The 27,553-nt window shown below is 38.9% G+C and overlaps 1 protein-coding gene across 7 annotated transcripts in view; it reads right to left on the bottom strand.

The window, feature by feature from the left end:
* The window catches only part of BTLA (B and T lymphocyte associated), a 67,197-nt gene that overhangs the window by 21,803 nt on the left and 17,841 nt on the right, over positions 1 to 27,553 (bottom strand). For all 7 annotated transcript variants that reach the window (XM_086675445.1, XM_086675447.1, XM_086675446.1 and 4 more), the window contains 4 exons: positions 25,288 to 25,358; positions 24,291 to 24,364; positions 18,277 to 18,459; positions 1,101 to 1,424 (listed from right to left, as the gene is read on the bottom strand). In XM_086675445.1, the coding sequence (XP_086531571.1) occupies positions 1,101 to 1,424; positions 18,277 to 18,364 (412 nt within the window). In that variant the 5' untranslated portion in view covers positions 18,365 to 18,459; positions 24,291 to 24,364; positions 25,288 to 25,358. The remainder of the gene's footprint in view (positions 1 to 1,100; positions 1,425 to 18,276; positions 18,460 to 24,290; positions 24,365 to 25,287; positions 25,359 to 27,553) is intronic.

Below are 27,553 nucleotides of genomic sequence, written 5' to 3'. Positions count from 1 at the left end.
TTTTGTTCAGTGTACAAGTGTTGAGTCTCCCAGGTTAGATTAATTTGTAAGTATTTTATTCTTTTTGATGCTATTATAAATAGAATTGTTTTTGTTTTTAATTTCCCTCTCACATTGTTCATTGGTAATGTATAGAAATACCACTGACTTTTTTAGTTGATCATACAACCTTGTTGAATTCATCTATTCACTCTAGTAGCTTTTGTGGATTTTTAATGATTTTCTATATATATAATCATATCATCTGTGAATAGAGATAGTTTCACTTCTTCTTGTTCAATTTGGATGCCTTTTATTTCTTTTTTCTTGTCTAAGTGCTCTGGCTGGAACTTCCAGTTCAGTGTTGAATAGAAGTGACAAAAGCAGACATTCTTGTCTTCTTCCTGTTCTTAGAGGAAAAGCTTTCAATCTTTTACCATTGAGTATGATGTGAGATTTTCGTAAATCAAACTTTTAAAAAAAATTTTTCCTCTACTTCTCTCTTTGCTTTCCATTTTTTTATTCTAGGTTTTTAACTTCAACCTGTTCTCCTGATATTTGAGCCTATTTGAGGACCTCTGGGAGGGACTGGGGAGGCAGTTAAAACTATGAACGTCCTCAAAGCACATCAGGGAGTCAGGTTTATTTGTGTGCTGTTTGCTCTCTGTGGAAACTGTGAATTATTAACAAGCTTATAATTGTCTGAGCACCACAAATGTAACTTCAAGGATTTGTTATCAACAAAAGTCAAGGACTGGTAAGTGGACGAAAAAATAGAAGGAAAAGAGGACAAAGAATAGACAGCTATCTACTACTATTGGTATTCACTTTGTAATTTTTTCCATATTTCAGTGATCTACTTTTGGATTTATCAAATAAATGCTATACCCCCTAAAGGCAAGAACAAGAACTTTTATTGTATTTTTTTCTCTATTCTTTTTTATCTCACTCACCTCAAAATTACATACACACGTGCTCACACAGATCACCATCTGAGGAGTGTGGCAACCTTCTCATTTACAGGAGTTCAGTGTCTAACATAATCACTTGAGAATCTGGGTCCTCCTTTTCCTTGAAACATGTTGAAAAAATATCAGATAGCCCTGGAGTGCAGAACTCACCTGTCACATTAATGGTTACTGAATGGCTTTCAATAACTCCAGATGTAAAATTTGCAGAACAGCGGTATGAACCAGAATCACTAGCCAGCGTGCGATTAAAATGAAGACTAAAAACTGAAATATTCTCCCCTTCTTTCCAAGTTGTGTATCCCAGAAGTTTATATGCAAGAGGTAAACAGTTTTTTCCTTTGAGCTTGCACCAGGTCACAACAGGCTTCTTAGTACAGTATTTCACAGGGCACTCCAGATTAAATGGATGCTCTGCTGACACAGTGTATGTGGAATATCTCTTTACATACAGTTGTTCATTACATGATCTTTGCCCTGAAAGATGAAAACAAAATTAAAATCAAATATGCTCCGGAAGGACCAGATATTTGCGACTCAACAGTTTCTGCCAAAGATTTCTCAAATATGATCTTACAATTTTCCCAGATAACATTCTCAGTATATTAACTCCTAGTAACAAAGTGTCTGGTACATGGTAGACACATAATAAGTATTTGTCGAAAAAAATTTTCCTCAATTGTTCAATAACTTCCTCAATTTCTTAACTATTACTGATATTTTTAGGGGTGCCTGGGTGGCTCAGTTGGTCCGACTTTGGCTCAGGTCATGATCTCACGGTCCGTGAGTTCGAGCCCCGCGTTGGGTTCTATGCTGACAGCTCACAGCCTGGAGCCTGCTTCGGATTCTGTGTCTCCCTCCCTCTCTGCCCTTCCCCTGCTCGCAATCTGTCTCTCTCTCTCAAAAATATATAAACATTAAAAAAAATTTTTAACTATTACTGATATTTTTATTATTATATTTTGCACTTACCATATTCTTTTTTATTTTTTATTTTATTAAATATAATTTATTGTCAAGTTGGCTATTATTATAAAATATTTTATTTTATTATCTGGTAGCTACTTCAATAGTAGCAAATAACAATTTCTGTTCAATTATTTTATTATATTCCAAGGGCTGTTCAAAACACATCAAATATCTTAACTCATTTCATCTTCACAATAAAATATATATTATTATGAAACCTATTTTACAGATAAGGAAATTGATGTGGTGAAATTTGCCTAGTGTTATATGCTAATAATTAGGGGAATCACGACTCAAACTCATACTAGAGTCCATTATTCTATAATTCATTAACCATTACTCTGTTATTGTGTCTTGAGGAGTAACCACATTTTCTATTACTAGCTCTGATATATTCTAATAAGTGGGAGAGAGGAACTTTTGATAACAACTATTTCCCTATAGTACCTGGCATTAGAAATTTTCTTTACTTGTTTCTCAAAGGCTTTAGTACTGCCTTGTAATTTTTTCCATGCCTTTTTCTATGTAGGACACATGCAGCTCAAGATAATTGTTGAAAGATAGGATGTTCTGACATAACCTGAATGTTTTGTCTTCCAAAGTGGGAGGAGGAACACAATGTACCTCTTTTGGTCTGCATACAGGAAATTGCCTCCCTTTGTTTTGGTGGGAGAGTTTTTTCTTGGAAACAGGTTTTCTGTTATCTTCTACAAACCTTCTGTTAGTAATCGTCAATTGTACATAAAATATAAAGCCAAGAGAAATAATTTATTTTCATTATTTTTTAAAGTTTATTTTTTGAGAGAGATAGAGAGTGAGAGGGGAGGGGCAGAGGGAGAGAAGGAGACAGAGAATCCCAAGCAGGACTTGAATAGAGGGCTTGAATTCCCAAACCATGAGTCATGACCTGAGCAAAAAACAAGAGTTGAACGAACGTTTAACCCACTGAGCCACCCAGGCGCCCCAAGAAAAATAATTTCTTAAATTATCAACATTATTGGCAAGTTCTACTACCTTTAACCTGTCATGAAAGCATTTACCTTGTAACCTCAATATCTAGGACGCAACTTAGAACCAAGATACATGATGAAGAAATGTTCTCTAAACAAGCAAAATAAATATGGCAAGATCCCAAACTCCTCTCACTTGATACATAATCCTCATAACTTCATGATCATTTCCTAATTAGCCAGAGGGAATGATTGTGTTATATAACAGAGTAATAACTATGCTCTTAATGAGAAGATTGAATCCACAGCAAAACTTTCAATTAGGTTTAATATATCCATTTTTTTGAAGCAAAGAATTCAACCCATTTTATTCAAAAGAATTTCATCAGAAATAGTCACTTCAAAAAATGTTTTGGCCTCCAAAGGGACAAATGTCAGTTACTTAGAACATATATATTCATTCTCTGATAATTGTTGGATTATATTGTCCCTCTGAAGACTCATGCACTTGAGCAAGAGAAATGGCACTTACGACAACCACTTATTATTTTTAGCATCAGTTACATGATGAGTGTATATAAATCATAGAATATTCCACTACTGAACTGACTCTCTGTGTTGGCAAATCAAAATAACTAAAATAGGCCAGACTCCTTTTAGTTAAGAACTCTGTAGAGGTCCATATCTTTCTATTTTTCCATTAGAGCTAAGGTCTTGAGAGTGTTTTTTCTTTAAGTTCCTTTTCCTATATCCTGGTAGTTTTTATCTTGAGCGTCTTTCCCTGTTTTGAACTATTCTGTCAGCAATACATACAATACATCTGCCTAATTTATTTCACTCATCTTCAAGCACCATTCTGAATAGATGTACTGTCTCACAAGTTAAAATGACATAAGCATAACCAAGATGATAGCCTAAACTCTCTTAAAAAAATTTTTTTTACATTTATTTATTTTTGAGAGACAGAGAGAGACAGAGCACAAGTGGGGGAGGGGCAGAGAGAGAATGAGACACAGAATCTGAAGCAGGCTCCAGGCTCAGAACTGTCAGCACAGAGCCCAACGCGGGGCTTGAACTCACAAACCATGAGGTTGTGACCTGAGCCGAAGTCTAACGCTTCACTGACTGAGCCACCCAGGGGCCCCAACCTAAATTCTCTTTTAAAGACAAAGCAGGCTAAGGGCTACTCCAATGTTGAAGTGGGAGACAGCTTTTGGCCCTGCATTGCACATGCTGCTTTACTTATCTTACTGCTCCACTTTATTTCGACACCTTTGCCAGCATAAATATTCTCATTTTTAGTTATTTCCTAACCTCCAAAAAAACCTCTCACTGTAATTTCTGCTCACATCTTGTCAACCTCTGTTCAGACACTTGGTTGAGTTTCCAGGAACCAGATTGAGAGAAGGGCCCTGCAGAGAACATTTAGAAACTTGTAGTATTTATTATATATTTATAAATGTACTGACACCTCAAACAAGTTCACTTTAAGACTTACTAATTCAGTTGCTTCCAAAAATTCAAAATCAAAATGAAAGCAAACTAAAAGCCAAGTTATGAGCATGAAGTTTTCAAAAACTTGAAGAGAAAGGGTAAGATAATCTACCAAAAGGAAGTGCCTAACAATATAACACCTGGATGTGGTTAGACTTACGACAAAAAAGCAAAGAGGCCAGAATCTGAAAAGCCAAGTGAAACTCACATTTCCAGAACTCCATCCCCCCTAAAGTTAATAGATTATCTCAACCTCCTCACTTCCCTTTTCATGCACTTGGATAAATCAGTCATAGTGTATGGAGCCTAGGACTTGGTGCCAACATTGTGGAAAACAATAAGGTAGTTTTAGACAAAGACTCCTCCTGCCCTCAAGAAGCTTAGCATTTAATTGATGAGACAAGGTTAACTAACAATGCCACTTTCCCAGGATAAATTTACTATCTTCCATTTTTTTAATCTTCAAATTGATCTGAGTTGAAAGAAGGGCTCAGAGAGAGCTTGTGTGTCCTTGTACGTTAGTTGTTAGGGGGTAGAGAAATAAATAAGGCAAGGTGTCTTCCTTCAAGGGGCTTGCCTTCTAATGGGAAATAAAGATGTTTGACAAACGAGAGAATGAAATAACACTATAAAGAGGTGTAACTTCGCTTGTGTGTACAGAGGCTTAACTTCAGCTGGGACTATTGGGATAAGGCTTGACGGAAAGGTTACATACTTTGAGCTGAACCTTAGTGAATGAATAGCCCTTTGATAATCAGCAGTGAATGGGACAGGGGAGGTATTTTAAGACTGAGCACACGGAAGGGCAAAGGCAGAGAAGCCAGGAATCTCATGGCAAATTCAAGGAATCGAAACTCATTTCGATCATGCTTTTCTCAAATAGTGACATGGAAACCACTGGTTGTTTCAGAATAAATGCAATAGCGTTAGGAAGAACACACTAAAAGTTTGCTTATTCACCATGAGAAAATACAGAGCCTGATTCTTTTGGGATATTTATAAAAGTCATGTAAATAGCTAAAAATTGGAATATTTATTCAAACATGGTTGTTCAAATACTAACACATTGTGTGATGGTGAGATAGCCACCCAGTCTCTCTGGTCCTCAATCTCTGTAAAACAGGATGAAAATAGGAAAATTCTTACCCACCATCCTCTCCTACACAAACACATACACAACTTCATCTCCCTCAGTGTGTGACCGATGTGATAAAACCAGCTCTAAGTCTCTCTTTTTATTACAGTACGTTACCTTTCCATTTAGCCATCAGCTCTCACCCAATGCTAGTAGCACAAGTGAATATCCCTTCTAGTCCCAACCTGTGTGGTTATGTGGTTGAGGGGAGTGCACAGAGCAGGGTAGGCAAGGAGAGCCAGCTGATGGTCCCAACCACGTCACTGACTCTCCTAATGGGATTACAGAAACATCACGGTGGTTCCTGCATACTCTTATCAGCAGGGCAAGGATCACTGAGTGTCACATTGACTGGCACAGGGATTTTTCTTGAATGGAGGAATGAATAGACAAATGAAGACTTGCCAACAGGCACTAAAAGTCATCAAGAATATTCACTTTTCGTACAAAGAAAGTATTAACACTTCCCATCTCCCTGAGACTCAAGCGGGTGTTTGTAGCACAGCAATACTGCACAGAGCTAAATGGCACCATTGCAAGTCTCCATCGGACAGGCACGTGGACACTTTGCTGCTTGTCCTGAATTATGAATAGCTATTTCACAGCATTTAGGAAATCAAAAGCTGTACCCAAGGGGCTTGTCTTGTGAAACAATTATTTTCTAAAGAGAGGTGAAGATTGCAGTTGTTTTTGTTTGGGATGTATCAGCTAACATTAATTGTTCCTGCTGTTATTCTCAAACATTCATACTAATGCATAGGGAATTTTCAACGCTAAAAATAATTCAAATAAACATATGCAGTAAAAGAATGAAATTTCTACCATCCTCAGTGTTTCCTGTGATGAAGTATCTCTTTTTAAGTAACTGTAGGTTTAGGAAGACTTACATTTAAAAAATCCTTATGAAAACCATGACTGTTTAGCACAGCATGCATATTCCATGACCAGGGTATACCTAGCATATTTGATGCCCAGAGTGCATCATTTAAAAAAATTTTTTTTAATGTTTTAATTTATTTTTGAAGGAGAGAGAGAGAGAGAGAGAGAGAGAGAGAGCATGAGCAGGGGAGGGCCGGGGGGGGGGGGAACACAGAATCTGAGCAGGCTCCAGGTTCTGAGCTGCCAGCACAGTGTCCGATGAGGGGCTCAGACTCACAAACTGTGAGATCATGACCTGAGCCGAAGTCGGACACTTAACTGACTGAGCCACCCAGGTGCCCCTGAGAGTGCATTATTTTTAACAATCTCTTCCTCTATATGGAAAAATGTATTCGGAAATCATGAAATGAAACAAACCATAAAATGGCCAAAAAATAAATATTCATTCAACTTCATATATAAAATCATGCAAATTAAAAAATACTTTTAAAATATTAGAATACAAAAAAAGAAAAAATGCACAGCTCTTTATTTAATAATTTTATTAAATTAAATTTAAAATAATTAAATTTATTTAATAAACAGTGTGAACTTTGATACAGTCTGATATAGTTTATATAAGTAATTTTCCAGTGACTAACAAATGAATTTTATTAAAACTAAAATTCTACAAAAGATACAATTTAGGCAATTACTCAATTGTACCCTGAATGTGAAGTTTTATTTTGATTCATTCTTTAAGTTTAAAACAACACTTGAAGGGGGCGTCTAGGGGGGCTCAGTCAGTTAAGCAACCAACTTTGGTTCAGGTCATGGTCTCCTGGTTCATGGGTTTGAGCCCCATGTCAGGCTCTGTGCTGACAGCTTGGAGCCTGGAGCCTGGAGCCTGGAGCCTGCTTTGGATTCTGTGTCTCCCTCTTTGCCTTTTCCCCACTGGTGCTCTGTTTCTCTATGTGTCTCAAAAATAAACACTCAAAAAAAACTTTTTTAAAATAAGTATAACAACACTTGGAGGAGAAGAATACATTGAAGTTGTATAGATAATAATAAAACATGAAGTCTTAAACTTTGAAACTAAAGTTCATACTTGGAAACAAATTACACTGCACAGTTGGAACTCATTGTTTTAGATTTAATTAATTAATTAATTTTAAGAAAGAAAGAGAACATGAGTGGGGCAGGGGAAGAGAAAGAAGGAAAAAGAGAAGCCCAACCCGGGGCCCAATCCCATGACCTGAGCCAAAATCAGATCCCAAACTGGGATCATGACCTGAGCCAAAATCAAGAGTGAGACATTCAACCGACTGAGCCATCCAGGCTCCCCTCACTGTTCTAGATTATAAATAAATAAATAAATATTCAAAGTGGTTGGATAGGATGAAAGCAATGAAATGGCTCACATTCTGTTTCTTTGGTTTCATAATCACAGTGGTATTGTTGTTTATTTAAAATCTACTCTGGAAATGAAGGAATATGTAGTGTCACAGGGATCAGAGACACAAGCTGCCTAGAGCAAGCTCCAGCGATTTTGAATGTTATAAATTTACTCATGAAACGAACACACGAATTTGTATGCGTCCAGAGCCAACTCCATCATGAGGAAGTTCTTTGAGTTAGCTTTCATGTAGAATGCAATGTTTATCAAAAGGGAAGTCCTAAAAATGTGCTAATTTGAAATTTACATACATATTATTTAGAGTAATTATTCAGAATTTAGACCAAAGATATTATGAGGGGGAAGAATATTTTATCACTCATATTGTTCAGAATGACTGGTATATGGTGATAATTAGAAGTACCTTTATTTGTTTTTAAATTCTGTACAGATAATGTCCCCTTAATGCCCACACCCAGGGGTGTGGGCAAACCCCTGTCTATGACTACTTAGTAACGTGACAGTTTCTAGTGCAAAAGTAATGCAAAGAGACTTCCATTGCTCTTCAATTTTCCCTTCAGATCTTTTTTTTTTTTTTTTTGGTTATCCTACACAAGATACAATCCCTCAGAGCTTTCAAATTTCCAAGGAGGGAGACTTCTGGCCAGGTCAGTCATGAAAGGCTTCAAGGAGGAGGTTGAATCCCCTCCAGCCTCAAACCCACCCTGGGGCAAAGCTAGCCCACCTTCTATTATCACAGCATGATACCTTCACCTACCTATGACATGGTCTGAACCTGGGAGCCCTCTTGGTTCTTTCCTCCTTCCTGCCCCATTCCATCAGTCATAAGGTTAAGTTGATTCAGCATCCGAAATATCTTTCAAATTTGTTTCCATGACACTGTCTTAATTTGGGTTTTATTTTGTTTCATGTGGATTGATTGTCATAGCCCACCAACTAGTCTCCTACAGTCCAAACTTGGCCTTGTTCCCCTCCCCCACCCCATTTATTTTCCACATCATTGTCACAGTTTGCATTCTTTTTTTTTTTTTAAGTTTATTTATTTACTTAAGATGGGTGGGGGAGAGCAGAGAGAGGGAGTGAGAGAGAAGTCCAAGCAGGTCTGCAGTGTGAGCACAGAGCCTGATGTTGGGTTCAAACCCACAAACTGTGATCATGAAACCAAGAATCGGTCGCTTAACTGACTGAACCACCCAGGTGCCCCACAGTTTGTATTCTTGAAAGTAAAATCCAGTTGTAAGATTTGTGTCTAAAACCCTCCAGAGACTCTTCAACACCTGTAAGAAATGTCCAGACTTCATCAAATGAAATTTGGCCCCTGCTTCCTTATGCGAACTCACTGCACCCCCATCCTCCAGTCACCCAAGCCCACTTGACATCCCCCTACTCCACGAACGTCTCAGGCTGTTCTCTGTGACAGGCAGCATTCTTTTATAATTAAATGTGTGTGTGCATCTGTCTTTCTATCAGGGCCACAGCTTTCTTGATGAGCTACTACCTGTCTCTGCAGGAGGAGGTGGCCTTAGAAAACGTATGAAAGGAAGAAGGCATGATGTAGCCTGAGACTGAACAAAGAGAGCTCAGGAAGAGAAAAATTTCCTGTTCACAACTCTGACTAATGCTTTCTATGCACTAAGGGTGCAGAGTAGACACCTCTGAGTTCTTACAAAGGTGGCCTACAAGGCACTGAGGTGAAGAATATATGCATCTCAATATACCCTAAAGTGGTTAAGTTATAACCACTAAAGAAAAATTAGACCTTACAAGTATACAGTGTGGGAAGGCCTGATTTATGTCCACTCAGGGGTGATATTCAAAGTACTTAGCAAGTGATACTCTGTGGTCATTTAGATACCTGGATCCAGCCAATCAGAAAGGTGTGCCAGCCACAAACAACTACACGGGCCAGTACCTTCCAGCTGAGCAAGTGTATTTGCAGGTATGAATACCATCAGGAGCCAGGGAGGGTAGATAAATATGTTAGCTCTTAAAAAAAAAAAACAAAAAAAAAACAGAGTTTTGTGATTATGAATTTTATGTGAAGTAATTATTTCTTATTTTTAAAGACCATGTACCTTGATTATAAGTATCACCATGAGGGGGCGCCTGGGTGGCACAGTCGGTTAAGCGTCCGACTTCAGCCAGGTCACGATCTCACGGTCCGTGAGTTCGAGCCCCGCGTCAGGCTCTGGGCTGATGGCTCAGAGCCTGGAGCCTGTTTCTGATTCTGTGTCTCCCGCTCTCTCTGCCCCTCCCCCATTCATGCTCTGTCTCTCTCTGTCTCAAAAAATAAATAAACGTTGAAAAAAAAATTAAAAAAAAAAAAAAGTATCACCATGAGGAAAATCCCAACTACGATTCACTCTTTCTCCATAGAAAAATTCTTACATATGGAAGGTTCAAAATGGTTACATGTACTGAAAGAAATGAATGACTGTAACAAATGCAGGCTGCTTTAATTTGAGATAAGACAGAGTTAAACATAAAAGTGCAAATAATTTTTGAAAACTACAATGGTTATGAGAGGTATAATACATCAATAATTTTCTGTGTCACGAAGCAGGATTTTAGTTTCTGTCAGAAGATATTGTGATAGACAAACACAAAAAAACAAAAACTTCGGACACAGGGCGGGGGTGGGAGCTACAAAAGGAGAAAAGTCTTCAGACTTAAGAGGAAAACAAGCCTTCAGAGGGTCATGGTGGTACAATTTGCCTTACTTTCGAGGGCCTGTGTGATGGATGGCAGGGGAGGTCTGATGACCACCAGGGAAGGGAAACAAGTGCTTCTTCCCTTATAAATTAGTATGGGCTTAGGGGCCCCCTGAGGCAGCGGAATGAACAAAGTCAAGGCCAATTCATGCACAGCAACAGCAGCCATGTGATCACACGTCAAAGATTCTGAAGGACATCCACCTGGACACCTTAAGGAATCCCATGAACAGCATCAGAAAGCCCACGTGGCATAGTTCTCATCATAAGCTAGCTGGCTGGCATAGCCTCGGAAAATCACAAATGTGGTGACATGAGATGAAGTTCCACCTCATACAGATGCCACTGTTTTAATGTTGTATCACGTAGTGTTGATTATACTTATTACTTTAACTCTCTGGTAAACACACCCACTACATATGTCAGGTATCCCCAGAAGTTCTAGGAATACCTGGGAAATGTATTGTATGCGTGCAATGTTGAAACAGAGCTCCTATTGTAAAGAGAACATCGGTAATCTAAGCAAAACCTTGTGACATGATCTCAGGGGTACAATGAAAACTGACCGAGCCTCAGTCCCTACCACAAGATGAAAGCTACTCACTCACATATATCTACCTGACAAACAACAATGTAATAGAGATCAAAGACATAGAAGCAGTATGAAATAGTAGTTCAGATTTTTCTTCTTCTCTGTGATTATTGTGTGATACTGATCTTCAGATGGGGATAGGCATCTGTTCCCTGTCCAAACACACACATGCAAACATGCACACATACAGAGAGAGAGAGAGAGAGAGAGAGAGGAAGAAACTCATATAATATAAAGTTTCTATAGCAAAAAGGGAACTGGAAAGAATTAAGGAATTAACTTCACAACAAGAGTATGCATAGTACAAATCCATATTTATTCCCTTTGCTTAAAAAAACAAAAGAAATGAGAAAATTGAATTTTCACAACCATCTCCATTATTGTTTCCTCTTTATTTTTATTCTTTTTTCATTTTTTAACATTTATTCATTTTTGAGAGACAGAGAGAGACAGAGCATGAGTGGGGGAGGGGCCAAGAGAGAGGGAGACACAGAATCTGAAACAGGCTCCATGCTCTGAGCTATTAGCACAGAGCCCAAAGCAGGCCTTGAACTCACAGACTGCGAGATCATGACCTGAGCTGAAGTTGGACGCTTACCCAATTGAGCCACCCAGATGCCCCTACTATTTCCTCTTGAAAATTTTTGTTATACTGGTATGTGAAAACATTCTTTAAGTTTGCTTTCATGTGGTATTTATTCAGCACACTTTGAGGCAATTTCTTCTAGGCCTAGAATTTCTCATTGTGCGATATGACTATTTGAAGGAAAATTTGAAGTCTATCTCTTCAACCTAGTTTTATTGAGCAATTTGAGACTTTATGCCATATATCTCTTGGTTTTATCCAGTCTGGGATAATTCTAAAATTGTTTTTTCTTAAAATAGTCATTTTAGTATTTGCCATAGCTTTGTAAGTTAGCAAAACTTACAAAGCACCTGTGTCATTCCCTCTCCCTGAGAGGACAGGACCCACAGAGAGCTTTAGTGATCATCAGGTCAGACAGCACCCGGATAGTGGAAGCCACCTCCAGAATCACTGCTTCACATTCATTGCTGCTTGCACACAAGCACATGGCACCTTGCGTTATCAAAGTGCTGCAGACTCATCCTCCAGATGGGAGGAAGATAGGGATATAGCTAATATTTTTGAATTCTTATTATGTGCTATTCACTTTTAGGTACCATGCATTTATCGTTTCATTTGATCCTTAAAATTAGCATCTTTATATTTAAGTGGGAGAAACCAAGTATTAGAGAAGCTAAGCCACTTTCTTAAGACAACCAGCTGGTGGGAGGCAGAGCCAGGACCAGGATTGAGTCTAGGCCTGGCTAACTCCACAGCACGAGCCCTTACCTGCCAGGATAGTTGTGGAAGGAAATGAGAACACACAGGAAGAGTTCTTAGCACTGTGCTTGGTTTGTAATAAACAACAATAAGTACCAGGTATTATTATTTGTTTAGGGAAGGGACACAGCAGTTGAGCAAAGCCTACGGGTGGCAGAGACAAGATAGAAACCAGAAGGCCTGCCCTAAGCGCCTCTGCTCTGAGCAGTTATTCCCAACTGTGTTCAAGGATCAGCAGTGATGCATAATGACTGGTATATACATTGGGCAAACAGATATAATAGACATAGAAAAGGCAGTGTATCCCATAGGAAAATGTCCTTTTGTGTGAGAGATGAACTCCTACTGGATTATACTAACCAGCAAAGCCAGCCTTGGCCAAAAGTGGGAAGTAAAACTACCTTTGACTTTGGATATTTTTCTAAGATTTCTCTCAGTACTTCCCCATTATGTCTCTACCAAGTGATAAATGTCTCTTTGTCACGGACTGTCTCTCCAGCCAAAGGATTCGTGTGTGTTCCATTTCTGCAGAGTCCTGCCCACCCTATTTGACAAGAATGAGTATCTAGTGCAGTGTTCATTGGCCAATTCTGCAATCTTCTCAATGGAGTAGCAAATGTTTTTAGCCAGTTTAATGGGCTGTAAAGAACAATGACTCATACTGACAATTTAAAGAATAGTTCTGGAAGACTTTGACTGCCTGCTATATAGATGGGCCCTTTCCTTCAGAAATGCTAGGCCCTCCACCTTGATCACAGTGCCTTCTGGAAGAAAATCAGTGCAGAAAAAGCCTAGAGCATACCTTAGAAGCCATGTCCAGTAGTATCAAAGAGAGCTTTGTCATTGTATCAGAAACCAACAAAAGTATTTCTATATATTGCCTTCAGTGATAATGTAGTTACTTGTGAGCTCAGAGTAAGTGTGGGTTATGTGTTACTCCAAAGACCCAGGGAACGTCCATCTTGACTTCTTTGCCAGGTACTTCCTCACCTTCCTAATGCACCCTACCACAGAGATCACAATGAGATTCACTGGCTTTTTCAAAACCGAAGAAGATACTTAACAATATCCATGTGAGCAGAAACTGCCAATTGTCCCCCAACATTAATTATCTTCCTTTAATATGGTTGAAGAAAATGAAATAGGGCCATGACCACTCAGCTAGAACCTAAATACCCCAGCCTGCCTTATAGCCACTTCTGGACAATGAGCTATTTGTGACATATATGAGTTCCAGGTTGATCTCACAACATAAATATGGCTAACAGGAAGGAGAAAAGGAGAAGTTAGCTACACCAGCTAAACCTGAGGTTTCCCTATGACTGACCCAGATGACCCCTCCAACATTCTCATGGACTCTGTTCAAAGTGAATCTCAAATTATACATGTTTAGATTCTGAGCATATGAAAATGATAGCCCTGCAGGTGTACAAAAAGACACACGCACACAATAATTTCTTCCACAGAGATAAGCATGTAAATCAGAGCCTATAACCATGAGAGGATAGGTGGATAATATTGAGCTTATTTGGAAGTAAGGGAGTGAGGAATATTACAAAAGTGATGCAAATTACATATGACAGAACAGGTTGCTGACACAATGTAACTCAAGTCACATGACTACCAAACTCTTATTGTTATTTATTGGTAACTGTGGATGATCTTAGACGATGATATGGAATTTATAGGCAACTTTTCTCAACCCCAAATGAGAGATGGTCTCCCAATACTACTTTAAGGGAATTATCAAGCTAATTAAATTTTGAACTAAAGGAAAAAAAAAAACAACATTATTAGCTGAATTTACACAACACTTAGTGATGCATCAAGTAAGTCATGGGAAATCCTCAAGATATAAAGGTTAAAATTAATATGTTCTAAGTGTTTTACAGAATTAATTCACTTAATACTCACAAAATTCCTATATTGGATCAGTGTCAATATTGTCCCATCACTTAGATGGGGAAACAGAACCAGAAAGATTATAGTTACAGGACCAGGAAATGGCAGAGATGGGACAGTAATCCAGATGGTCTGGCTCTAAAGTCCCTGATCCTAACCATTCTGCCACTACCTTTCCAAGAAACATAGGAAAAGACTGACGTAAGTTTTGGGCCTGATTATGAATGCCTGTGAACATTTTGCGTTCAATAATTTGAACTCTTTTTTTTTTTTTTTAATTTACTTTTGAGAGAGAGTGTGTGAATGGCAGTGGGCGGGGGGCGGGGGCACAGAGAGAGAGGGGGACAGAGGATCCCAAGTGGACTCTGAACTCACAGCAGCAAGGCTTATGCAGGGCTCTAACTCATGAACATCGAGCTCATGACCTCAGCTGAAGTTGGATTCTCAACTAACTGATCCACCCAGGAGCCCCAACAATTCTGAACTCTTAAGATAAAACTTACAAATAAGGAAAATTAAGTAGGAAAGCCCCAGTGAAGCAAGATAACCAGCCTTTGTCTTCAGTACGACAATGGAGAAAATTTTGATAGTGGAACAGATAAAGGAACTATTAATTAAAGAATTATCAGTGTTAGGAAAGTCTACTCAAGGCTCTTATCAGCACAGGAGTTCATCTTTTCACGCCTTAATCCACAAAGTCCTTTAGCTGCAGAATATATTCCTAGACATTTACGTAAAAAGTAATCATATTTTGTGGCAGACATTTTGATAATAACAAAGCACAGGCATTTGGCAGAAGACGGAGTTCTATCTCTAGCATACCATGTACACATTTCAATAGGAACAGATAGCTAGAGCCACAGAAATAAGTCTGAAAAAGACGCCGTGTTACAAAACAGAAACTTAAAAAATGATAGACAGGCACGGGACACCTTCCCTGTTTCTGCCCAGACACAAGGACATGGCCAGTTTGTGGTGGAGCGGCATACCCTGTGTGGGATGTGGGGTACGGATCCATGGGCCGTACTGAACTATCACAACGAAGGAGAAAGGACACAGGCAGGAGCCAAGTGGAGAGTGGCCCTAACTACTGCATTCTCAGTGGAACTATAAGTGTCCACTGGTACTAGACTAGAAATTTTTTTTTTAATCACAGTAAGCAGCAATCAAAGATTTACTACTGTCTTCATTTCAGACCATATATAGTGCTAAGAAATACCCACATATTAATTGCAGTACTCCTGCCTGCTTGAAGACAGAATCCTTGGTCCAAAGCCTTGTAGCTGGACCTGCTCCATGGTGATGCGTCTTCACCTGCAGCCTAGTTCTTTTTGGTATAATCTGCCCATCTGTGCATGAAGGGAAGGTGCTGACACCTTTATTACTTTCATCAGGACAGAAGTCATACCCAGATACCAAGAGGCAGAGTTCCCTCTGACTTTTTTGAGAAACACAAAAAGCAAGCAAGCATAATTTTAAGGAACAATTTTAAACAAGAAGGTTGTAGAGAACACAACATTTTTCCAACCTTATTACAGACACAGATTCATTCCTAGGAAGAGGCACACAGATCTCACATTGCTTTTAAGTGGATGGAAAGAAATCTATAAAAATTATTTTTAAGCCTTTTGAAACTCTGCCAGTGTAAAGAATTCAGTAGTTAAGTATAACATAGGAAACCCCCAAGATATGTAGGTTAACATGAATGTGGTTTTAAGGAACAGAGCCTTCAGCTCTGTCTGGAGGAACAAATTTCACCAAACATTTATCTCAACCTGTATCTTAAATGTAATGCAAGTCATGTTGCAGTCTATCAACTGCTTTATAATATACCTGGCTGGCACTTTATCTGATGCTTTCTGTTTAATTTTCCAAATAACTCGATCCACTTATAGTTGGGACTAAACATATTGTGCAACATATTTCATTTTTTCATTTTGTTTAGCTTTAAAAGCTCAACTATTTTAAATGATAATGTTAATGCCTATTTCCCATTTAACTGAATTTTTGGGAGGTTTGCTTGGTTTTGCTTAGCAAAAACACCGTTAACATTTGTCAGCTTTTATTATGTGCACTTTTTATACCAGGCACTTCACCCATATTATTGCATTTATAGTCTTCACAATAGGCCCATAATTTAGGTACAATTGTTATCTCTATCTTACAAATGAGGAAATGAAGAATAAGAGAGAAGATGAAACTTAACCAAGGTCACACAGCAATGGGCAGAGCCAGTAAACAAACTCGGGCCTAACACCCATGTATGGTTTTATAAGCATATTGGGAAAGGAATAAAAGTTGTACCCCACCTCCAGGGTGAAATAGCACTGAAAATTCTTTTACTCCATTTCACACAGGATAGTTTATGTGTTCTTCAAATTGGTATGAATTCTGTTTTTTAATGTTTATTTATTTTTGAGAGAGAGAGAGAGAGACAGAGACAGAGAGAGAGAGAGACAGAGCATGAGTAGGGGAAGGTCAGAGAGAGAGGGAGACAGAATCCAAGGCAGGCTCCAGGCTCTGAGCTGTCAGCACAGAGCCCGATGCAGGGCTCGAACCCACGAAATGTGAGATGATGACCTGAGCCAAAGTCAGATGCTTAACTGACTGAGCCACACAGGCACCCCAGAATTCTGTTTAATATTTGACTCCAGTTGTAACTGGGATTTTAAGCATCTGATGGAAAGTGAAAAACCCAGCCAGCCATCTAAGCACCCCATCAACGTAATACCAAATATTTGCACACATGAAAATGTTTAGGTGACTGGGAATTCTTACTTTGCACCTGGTTGTGAGCCATCCTTGCATCATGAAGACAAATTCCAAACCACACTGTTCCAGAATTTAAGATGACGTTCTATAGGATTTCAGCGACCATATTTTCTGATTTAAAACCACAGCACACAAACTAATATGAGTATGTGTATTTGCAGGGATAACAAGGCAGGATATTTGCAATCAGACCTGCGAACATCAGAAACACCTGCTAGCTATTTATAGCCTTTCCAATATATGGGCTCCTATATCAGTGTAAGGGAGCAAAGGAACTCACCAGAGGAAGAAATTGCTTTTTTGCCTGCATAAAATCTTTGCAGAAGAACACCATCTATGCAGAACCCAAGCTGTTTTCTATATCATATGACACCCAAGTAGGAACCATCCTCTTTCAGCCTAATAGGAGCAATGACAGAATGCTCCAATCCTAGATTTCTGAGCATTTTCTCTTTCAGTATTCTCCAGGTGCACACCCCACTGAAGCAAATAATACAACTTTATTTAGTGACACTATTCAAGAGTAACCAGAGTCAGATATAACCTCAGTTATCAAACACCTACCCAACGGAACACTATAGCACTCTGCTTGCTTCAGTTTGAAAAGACCAGCTATTTAGTCACCATCAAGATGGCATCCGGAGCATTTTTGCCAGAAATAGTGATAAATCTGTACTTTATTTAAACATCCGCCCAATTATCTGTCCTTACTATCAGAACATGTTTTGTTTTTTTTTTTTTTTAGTTTTATTTATTTTGAGAGAGAGAGAGAGAGAGAGAAAGAGAGGGTGTGTGAGTGGGGGAGGGGCAGAGAGAGGGAGAGAGAGAGAATCCCAAGCAGGCTCCACACTGTCAGCACAGATCCCAATGCGGGATTCAATCCCATGAACTGTGAGATCATGACCTGAGCCGAAATTAAGAGTCGGACACTCAACCAACTGACCTGCCCAAGTGCCCCCCATCAGAACATGTTTTTAAGAAAATCAGCCATGCCATGACTTGAAAACGATGTTACTTAGTTTATGTTCTAAAATGTGCTCACTGAGCAAACCTCACTCTACGGTTTCATCTACCATTATCCACTTGACATAAATAATACATCCTGCTAACATCGGCAAGCAAAATTATTCCCTCCAACACCCTCTGGGAAATAAAACAAGACATTATTTAAGTAAGTGCCTTACCGTTGATACTCCAGATGCCCAGATGTGGGATTAGGAAGAGCACCCAGGACATTTTCTCAATTCCAAGCATGCCAGGTGATCTCTTCATTTCCTGTGCATATCAGGGATGGAAAAAGTCCAGTAGACTTCTCTTCTTTCCTTGAATTCCTCAGGCTTGGACCACGTTACCTACCTCAGTGACATCTGTGAGATACAGAAGAGCAAGGAGGCAGCAGAAGATAGTAGGAAGAGCTTGAATAAATTTGTAAAACAAAGTGAGCAGAAAGATTACGTGGTACTCTATTGTGTGGTTTTTGCTTCTTGTCAAATCGGCTTCTCACTTTCAAACACTATGATCTGCAAAGCAGCTCAGTCCTTAACTTCTCCTTCCGCTTACCACCCTTTTTGCTCCACACTGAGGTTTTCTCATGTTCAGTGACATGAAAAATCAAACTTTAAAGAAGTCTATAGTGTTGCAATCTTTAGGTTGAGATTTCAATCACATTAAGTTCAGGGAATTCATGGTAAAAAGTACCTATGGTAAGTATGCCTTTTCCCATTTCATAGCTTTAGATTATGAAACTTCTTTTATGTAAAAGGTCTTAGATTTTTCTTCCCAAACATCATGTCATGGCAAGATGAGAATGCTTATTGTCATTACACCAGTGATTTATCTGAGGTTATGGAGAATATGAGTGACAGGAAGCACTTCCTCAACAGATGAGGGAAGGGCAAGTGTCTTTAATCTGTAGTTAGATATCAATGGAACAAGACCATCGTTAATATTAGCTACATGTTCTCTCTAAATAATAAAGTTCCGAGCTAAATGACATCTTGAATATCAATTAAAGGAAACTTCCATTTTCAACATTCTTCATGTGGTTATTGTCTGGATGAAACAGAATAGAAATAAGAGGAAGAAATGGAAAAGTTTAAGATCAGATAGCTCAGGGTGGAGGTAGGACTGTTTTCTCCAAGTTAGCTGTGCTTCTAATTATAGAAGCTAATTAAATTCACCCATTTGAGATTCCAAATGAGAAACTGAGACTTGTGACATCTCTGGTCATTGGCAGAAATTGACCTTGTAAGTCTTTCTCCCAGAGGCTGGTGATTTTCTAACAAGACCAAACTTCAATGGTTTTAAACAAGTTAAAAAAAATAGTTATATTAATTTAAACAGATATTGTGTGATGGTTGGAGAAACCAAGATGAATGAGCCATTGTTCCTCATTTTAAAGAGCTCAGTGAATGAGTACTGTAATCTCCTCATATCTGTCTTTAGTGTGGGAACTGAAACATTCATGCATTTCAACCACCACAATTTAACATACAGCAACTGTACCTGTCGTCTTAGAGCATCCATTACTTACTAAGTAAACATCCTGTGAAATATTTATGCAGCATTTATAAACTTTTTTTCCGGTGCTCAAGGTGGAATGCAAACTTTCGGTGACAGCTGAGGCAAGGCTCATTATGTCTTTGAAATGGTCCCCGAAGTGAAAAGCCATAAACCATAAGCCAAAGATCTCAGAATATTGTCCCAAATCAGAGAGAAGTCATATATGCTTTGTTTATCTCAGCATAAATCCTTTATGATCCACTATTTTAAAAACGTTTTTCCATATTAAAAAAGCCCAAGTTGACTAGATAAAATTTGGGAAAGATGTTAGGCAACATCTAGTGTATTTTTTAAGATATCTATTTTGTTACTTCCATCAGCATGACTTGCCCTTTACCCCTCCACTGCTGCGGTCCTACCCGCTGTAGACAGAACTCTCCCTCAAAATCTCACTCCTGTCTTCCTTCTAGTGAAGAAGAATGGAAAGAAGCCTAGCTTCAAAGTTTGTTAGCTCAGCTACAAGTCAATTTTGCTTTACATCTCTACCTCATCTAGTATTTACGTTTCTATCCTGACCCTCCCCTCGTTATAACCATGTAATTTTTTATTTAAAACAACCCAGGTGCCCTAACTTGGAGGTGCTTGGGTCATTCAGTCAGTTAAGTGTTCGACCCTTGGTTTCAGCTCAGGTCATGATCTGATGGTTCGTGAGTTCAAGCCCTGCATCGGGCTCTGCACTGACAGTGCAAAGACTGCTTGGGATTCTCTCTCTCCCTTTCTCTCTGCCTCTCCCTCACACACACTCTCTCTCTCCAAATAAATAAATACATAAAAAAAAAACTTTTTACTTAAATGTGAAAATTTAAAGAATTTAGTACATTTTAAAAAGGAATTGTATTGTATTTTAGAAACAATTTTAAAAATATGCGTCTATCTCCAATTTTATTGTGAAAGACAAAAATCAAAGTAGAATTTGGTTTCTTAAAATTCATTTTGCAAACAGTGGCACTTGGGTGGCTCAGTCAGTTGAGCATCTGAGTCTTGATTTCAGCTCAGGTCATGATCCCGGGGTCATAGGATTGGATCCCGCATTGGGCTCTGCACTGAACATGGAGCCTGCTTAAGATTCTCTCTCTCTTTCTTCTGTCCCTCTCCCATGCTCTCTCTCTCTAAAATAAAATACTAAATAAAATTCATTTTGCAAACTTCTTAGGAGGTACATAGAGGGAAAATTCTTCAGTTCACTTACAGATTCAGTTGCTTTCTTGAATCATGAAGCAGCTGTACTTTCTCCAAGATTTTTACCCCAGGGGTGGGGTCAGAAAAACAGGAATCACAAAACAGATGCCAGACCCTAGAGAGGTCTTAGCACTGACATCGTATTCTGTGTCTCCCTCTCTCTCTCTGCCCCTCTCCTGCTCACATTCTGTCTCTCTCAAAAGTAAATAAACATTAAAAAAATTTAAAAATTTTAGCACCCTGAAAAACACTGCATAGCTTCTACTGTTACGGAACCAGGCTGGAACGCTGGCAGAAAAACCAAGTGACACTCAGAGATTTTGGTGGATTGGAGATTTATTTAACACCGGCGGGCTCAGAGGAGATCATTTCTCCAAAGATCTGAGCACCAAATGCAAGTGGGAATGGTAATTTGTAGTTATCAGCTTCCATATCTGTGGGGGTTTTCACGTGCGGCAAACAGGGCAAGGAGAACCCGGAAGAGGGGTCTCTAAGCTAGAGACCAGAGCATGTTTTAGTCCCGTGTAAAACCTTATTCATTTTTCCAACACTACCACAAAAGTAGTACAGCATTTAAAACTTTTTCCATTCTTCTGCTTGTTGTCCTCTCCTCATCAATATTCTTGATAGCATTGGTTTCCAAATATGCCTGTACTTTAGAATCAGTCTGGGCATTTTTTATATAGTGGGTGGGATTCCCATATCCCATCTACATCCATTGGATGAGAATCTCACAGGATTGAGGCCACATACCCCTATTTTAAAGAAATCTCCCAAAGTGATTCTGTTAGCTGATCTGAATGGATACTTGGAAACCAAGTATGAATTTGTGGGATACATGGACTTTTGAGTCACAAAAGACTTGGTACCAAATCTTTGCCACTTATTAGCTATAGAACCTTTCATAAATTTCCTAGATTCTTAGAGTCTGTAGTAGACACAGAGATGTACCACGTGGGTACCCCTTCAAAGACATTTTTCTTAGCTGTGGGGAATGCAGTCAGTAGACAGCTTCCAGGTATAAACTTCTTTAGGGACTGCCGGGTTGAGACTCACACTGTCCAAGGTCATGATTTTCCAGGACAGCCTGCATCTAGTGATGGAGCAGGGAAAATGCATAAAAGGCTGGCCATTTCAGCCTCCCATGCGATGTTGATGGGCCATACTTGATCCAGAGGTGCTGGTTGTCAGCCAAGGTTATGGCAGGCCTATATCAGTTTAACTTCTTCCTCTGCCCAGTCTTGCTTCTGCCCTCTTATTTTCACAGGTGCTAATCCTTAATTTATCTCAGTGTCTGCTTCCAGAAAATCAAATTTGTTCCACATCTTGATTTTATGTTCTGTAGAACACAGATGGTAATAACATCAATCTGTCATGTTGGTGAACTGCGATAATGTATGCAAAGTGATCATTAAATTGTATCTATAATTATTCCTGAGTCAACGATGGGCTTAATTTGGACAAGATGGATACCAGGAAACCCCGTGTTAATAAGTCAAAATACAATGGTGGCAGAACAATTTGAATATGTTTATTTGCTAATGGGAGTCACTGTTGCATGGAGATTGAGACTGTGAATAAGCATCCTAACAAAGCTTTGATTAGCAAATAAATGTAGCAGATTAAAGATGGTCTGAATTCCCCCCCAAATTTACAAGGATGGATCGGTCATGCCAGGAGGCCTCAGAAGTAAAGGGCAGAAAGAATTAGAAGCCTGAGGGCAGGAGATCTAAAGAAGGGCCTATATCGAGAAAACTCTCCAACCATACATAAGACTGGAAGGAGTCAAAGCAGGGGTGCTATCACAGTAGAACTAGAGGGCTGGGTAGGTAACCAAGGCAGGGAGGGACCATTCATCAAAACTGGAATACAAAAAAAGGATCCACACCCCAAGATGGGCAAAGAGGCCAATTTGATATTGAGCCCTTTTCCTTTGCTCCTTAAAGTATCCCTTGGGTGAAAGGATTGGTCCCACACTCTGAGGTGGAGAAGGTTGACCCAAAACATGGTATAAAATACCCTCAGCTGCAAAACTTAGAAGACTGAAGATGCTTTGGGCAGGCAGATGTATACACAGAGAATGTCCAAGAATGCCCTTCTCCCCTTACTTCCCTACTGGCAGACTTGAAGTGTATTCTGGTTCTATCATTTACTAGATGTGTGGCCTTAGACAAATTACTTAACTTTGAATCTATTACCTCGGGAATAATAACATCTACTGAAAGGTTGCTATAAGTGTTCAATAAGGGGCTTAAATAGTGCTATATATTTTAAGTTACTATACATGAAACCACCTACCACAGTGCCTTACTCAAAACTAGTATCCTGACAAATGCATTTTCCTTTCTTTCTTCCCATTTAGATACGGACATAAAGTTGACTTCTCTTATATCCTATGCACCTGTGTGTACCAAATTTTTATGTGTTTATAGTACTTACTTGTACTATACTTTTGTGCTATTGTGTATGTTTATCGCATTGCTTTCCTCATGAAACCAACTATGGTTGCATCCATAGCTTTGGATGCATCATAGCTTTACAAATTGTTTTTTATCTTTTACTTTTGTGGATGTGTACATGCTTTGATGTATTTGCAACTTCAGGTCTCAGCAAAATGTTAGAGTCTGAAGCTATGAACTTGTTCTTTCAGGAGGAATTATGGGGGCTACATGGAAAAGAAGGGTGGCATACCTTATAGGTTTTCAGCTACAAGCAGTATAAAGGACCAGGAGCCCCAGGTTCTGTGCCCCCAAATCCATCATCCACTTTGTGAAAGAGGCCATGCTTTTTAGCCAGTGACTAAAGAAAATGCAAATACCAAGGCAGGTCCATTTCTGAGACACAGGACTCCTCTAATGACAGACTTTGGCTTACGAACTCCCTTATAGCCTTGCCAAACCTTCCTTAGAGTTCATATTAGTCTATGATACTTCCCCCTAACCTACTTCCTGCTCCCCATCACTATGGATCAGGGTTGCTTTGTGGTCTTTCTCCCTTCTCCCCATTTTTCTCTCATACCTCCCCACTTTTTCTCACAGGCATTTCTCCTAATCTAATCCTTGCACAGTTTGGAGCCTGCATTTGGAGAACCCAGTCTAACACGTTAATTTTTCATAGTTACAACAACATAGAATATACAATTTCTTATCTTGCTTCCCCTTTCCTCTTGTTCAGTGGGTAGTAATCTTCATAGGGGGAAATTTTTTTTTAGAAGGTAGGAAGGCATGACAGCTAGTTAGTAAAAATACCAGGATTAAATTAGTCAATTTGGGAGAAACTGTGAAGATCAGCCAAATCATGGAGAAAATAGTGAAAACACAGGCAGAGAAAAGAGATAGAGACATGGAAAAGTCACAGTATTTTAACTATAACAGTGATGGTAGCTAAGACCACTGTGGGAATTTGACCAAAAAAAGTGAAAGGCTTTTTCAGAGCTTCACTGCTCATGCTCACTCACATTTGTCTTCACGGCAGAGTCCTCTTCTTATTTATATGGCTTTATGAGGAGAAAAAAAATGCAGATGAAGTAAACTGTAATTTGAAACAAAACACAATGGAGTTAGCTTGGTTTGGAGTAAGGTTAAAGAAATAATTTGGAAGAAGTTGTCCTGAAATGAAATATATACACATTTAATAACCAGTATGGTACCAGTCAGATCACATGCTGGCCACAGAGCTAGAAAAGCTTTCTGAAGGCCCCAAATGTGCCAGTCATCTTACTTGGTCAATAATTAGGAGATCCAAATTGAGAGACCCCAAGGAAGGGTCCCAGGAAGTCAGGTAAGCAGGGACTACTTGAGGGCTCAGGATAGCAACTAGTTGCCATTCACCAACTGGTCTGGAAGTGCAGCATTCATATTTTAATGTCTGGTAGAGCTGTGCCAATGGTAACTGACTACCTTTCAGTTGCTTATTCCTTTAATATTGATTAGTCAGTGTTAATAAATCCAAATTACACAGCTGACCCTTGAACAACATGAGGGTTAGAGGCCCCGACTCCCCCACATAGTCAAAATCTGAACATAACTTTTGACGCTCTCAAAACTTAAGTATTAATAGTGAGAGCCAGGAGAGATCACTTTTTACTGTGATCTACAATTTGCTGGAGAAAGGAACTGCTCACACAAGAGATGATTAATCTCACAGGGCATTTTAAGTGGATACTGGAGACACTCAAGGTCACTGCAGTAGCAATAGCAAGTGGCTATGAAATTACTACAACACTACAGTATATACTATGGTACATTTTATGAAGTTACAATTTAATACTAGGTCTATATTTGTTTACATTTCTCTCAACTGTGCATGTCACCATATATACTCCATTAAGTGTTTGTGTTTGTGAGATTTGATAAATTTTAACTTTCTATATTTTGTGTGTATTTTATGTATATTAGTGTACATTTTATGGTAGTAAATAATAAACGACTAGTATCTATGCATTTATGACATACCTTTTTCTTAATTTTTTCTATACTTCCAGGCTATGGGGTTCATCTGGGAAGTTCTTCAAATTGTTGCAAATCTCCAAAACATTTTCCAAAATATTTATTGAAAAAAAAAAAAAAAAAACGATGTGTAAGTGAACCTGCTCAATTCAAACCCATGTTGTCCAAGGGTCAACTGTGATTCTCAATTGTCCAACATAGTAGCATCTAGTGGGTAGAGGCCAGACATGTGGCTCAACATCCTACAATGCACAGGACAGAACTCATAACAAAGAATTATTCAGCTCAAAATGTCAATGGTGCTAAGATTGAGAAATTCTGGTGTAGAATGAACCAATATGCAGTATCTGCTTCAAACTTCTCTAGATTCACATTCCCTGGTGGCAGTGGAGGCCCTAGAAGTCATTTCTGGAGACTCAGAAAGCAGAGTCTTACACTAAGTACTAAAGAACCACACAATGATCATGTCCAAAAAGGAAAAAAAAAAAAGAAAAGAAAAAAAAAAAAGCTTTGTAACAAATATAGGGACTATGTTTTGTGACCACTTGAGTTTCAGGCTTCCACCCCACTTTGCAAGGCCTCTTTGGAACTGATGAAAATTTATGATAAATATAGAACTCTCTACTCCTTCAATTCAAACTTGAAGAATTTGAAGAAGTACCTATATCAGTCTTTTACCAAAGCCATCTCAAGTTCCATTTTAGATGGGTTCCCCCTAAAGCAAACCCCAATTCAAGGACTCAAGTGCAAGCAGTTTATTTTGAGATGTTCCCAATACAGTAGGGGAGTGAAGAACACAGGAAGGAGAAGAAGGCTAATAAGTAGTGTGCTTTCTAGCAAGTTATTGCTGCGAATAACGTACTTAATCCTCACCTCAGGAACGCTGAAAGCCAACAATGAACGGATGCCTCAGTCATCCCACTCAAGGACTGAGGAAGTTGGGGCATTTAACCATTTTATTAGTTTCCTATTGCTACTATAACAAACATGGTGGCTTAAAATAATACAAATTTATTATTTTACAGTTCTGAAGGTCAAAAGTAAAAAACAGATCATACTAGGCTAAAATCATGGAGACAGCTGGGCTGCACCTGGAGGTTCTAGAGGAGAGTTTGTTTCCTTGCCTTTTCATCTTCTAAACATGACCTGTATCCCTTGGCTAGTTTCCCCTTCCTCCATCTTTAAAGCCAGCAGCATAGGATCTACAAATTGCTCTCTGTGACTTCCTTCTTTCAGTTATAAGGATTATGTGGTAAAACTGGCCACACCTGGATAATTCAGGATAATCTTCCTTCTAAAGGTCATGAACATAGTCACTTCTACAGAATAACTTTTGCCAAGTAAGGTAACATATTTGTAGATTTAGGGGATTAGGATGTGGACATCGTTGAGTGGGCCATTGTCCAATTATATACATATGCTCTTATCAGTCATTAAAGACTGCTCCCAAGAGGGGCATTAGCATTTCTAGCCTGCCGCTCAGGGAAACCAACCAGACTCTGGTGGCCAGGGAAAGCTTGTAAGCAGTGAAATACAGGTGCCAGCAATTGGAAGTTGGGCAATGTCCACAAAAGTGGCTGAGGGTAAGGAATATAGGTGGGGCCCAGACACCCTATGCTGCAATTCCTCTTGGATACAAGCTAATAATCAGAAAGCACAACCATTTTGTTAGTTTTCGTTTTGGTTTAAGAGGGAAAAAAAGGGAGGGAGGGTGAGATGATTAAAAATCATAAGAATCTATGTAAAGATAATGTCTATATGTAAGAAAATGTTTACATAAAGGTGGAGGAGAGACACAGAATTCAAAACGCAAGACACCATATTTTTTTAACACTGTTAAGGGGCACATGGGTGGCTCAGTTGGTTAAGTATCTGACTCTTGATTTTGGTTCGGGTTATGACCCAAGAGTTGTGGGATTAAGCCCTACACTTAAGATTCTCTCTCTCCCTCTGTGACACTCTCCTGCTGTCCCTACTCCCAAATAAAATAGAATATTTTAAAAAACACCATTAAAAAAAAGATAGCTTGGAAAATCAAAGGAAACTTCCTTTTGAAAGAGATTTATTAAGAGAAACAATAAATTTTGGAAAATTTTATGTTCAATATGATTCAGGAATCCATCGTTCATTTTGGGAAGTTGAGCAGCATGCTTTTTGAATCTTTCCAAATCTCCACATCAAAACAAATAGAGCAACTATTTAGTGCTCACAAATAACATTCACCAAACACACACACACACACACATACACACACACACACACACACACACAC

The sequence above is a fragment of the Puma concolor genome, chromosome C2, assembly GCF_028749965.1.
Source record: "Puma concolor isolate L17-30 chromosome C2, mPumCon1.1.hap2, whole genome shotgun sequence".
NCBI classification, from domain to species: domain Eukaryota; kingdom Metazoa; phylum Chordata; class Mammalia; order Carnivora; family Felidae; genus Puma; species Puma concolor.
This window is presented reverse-complemented; position numbering and strand designations above follow the sequence as displayed.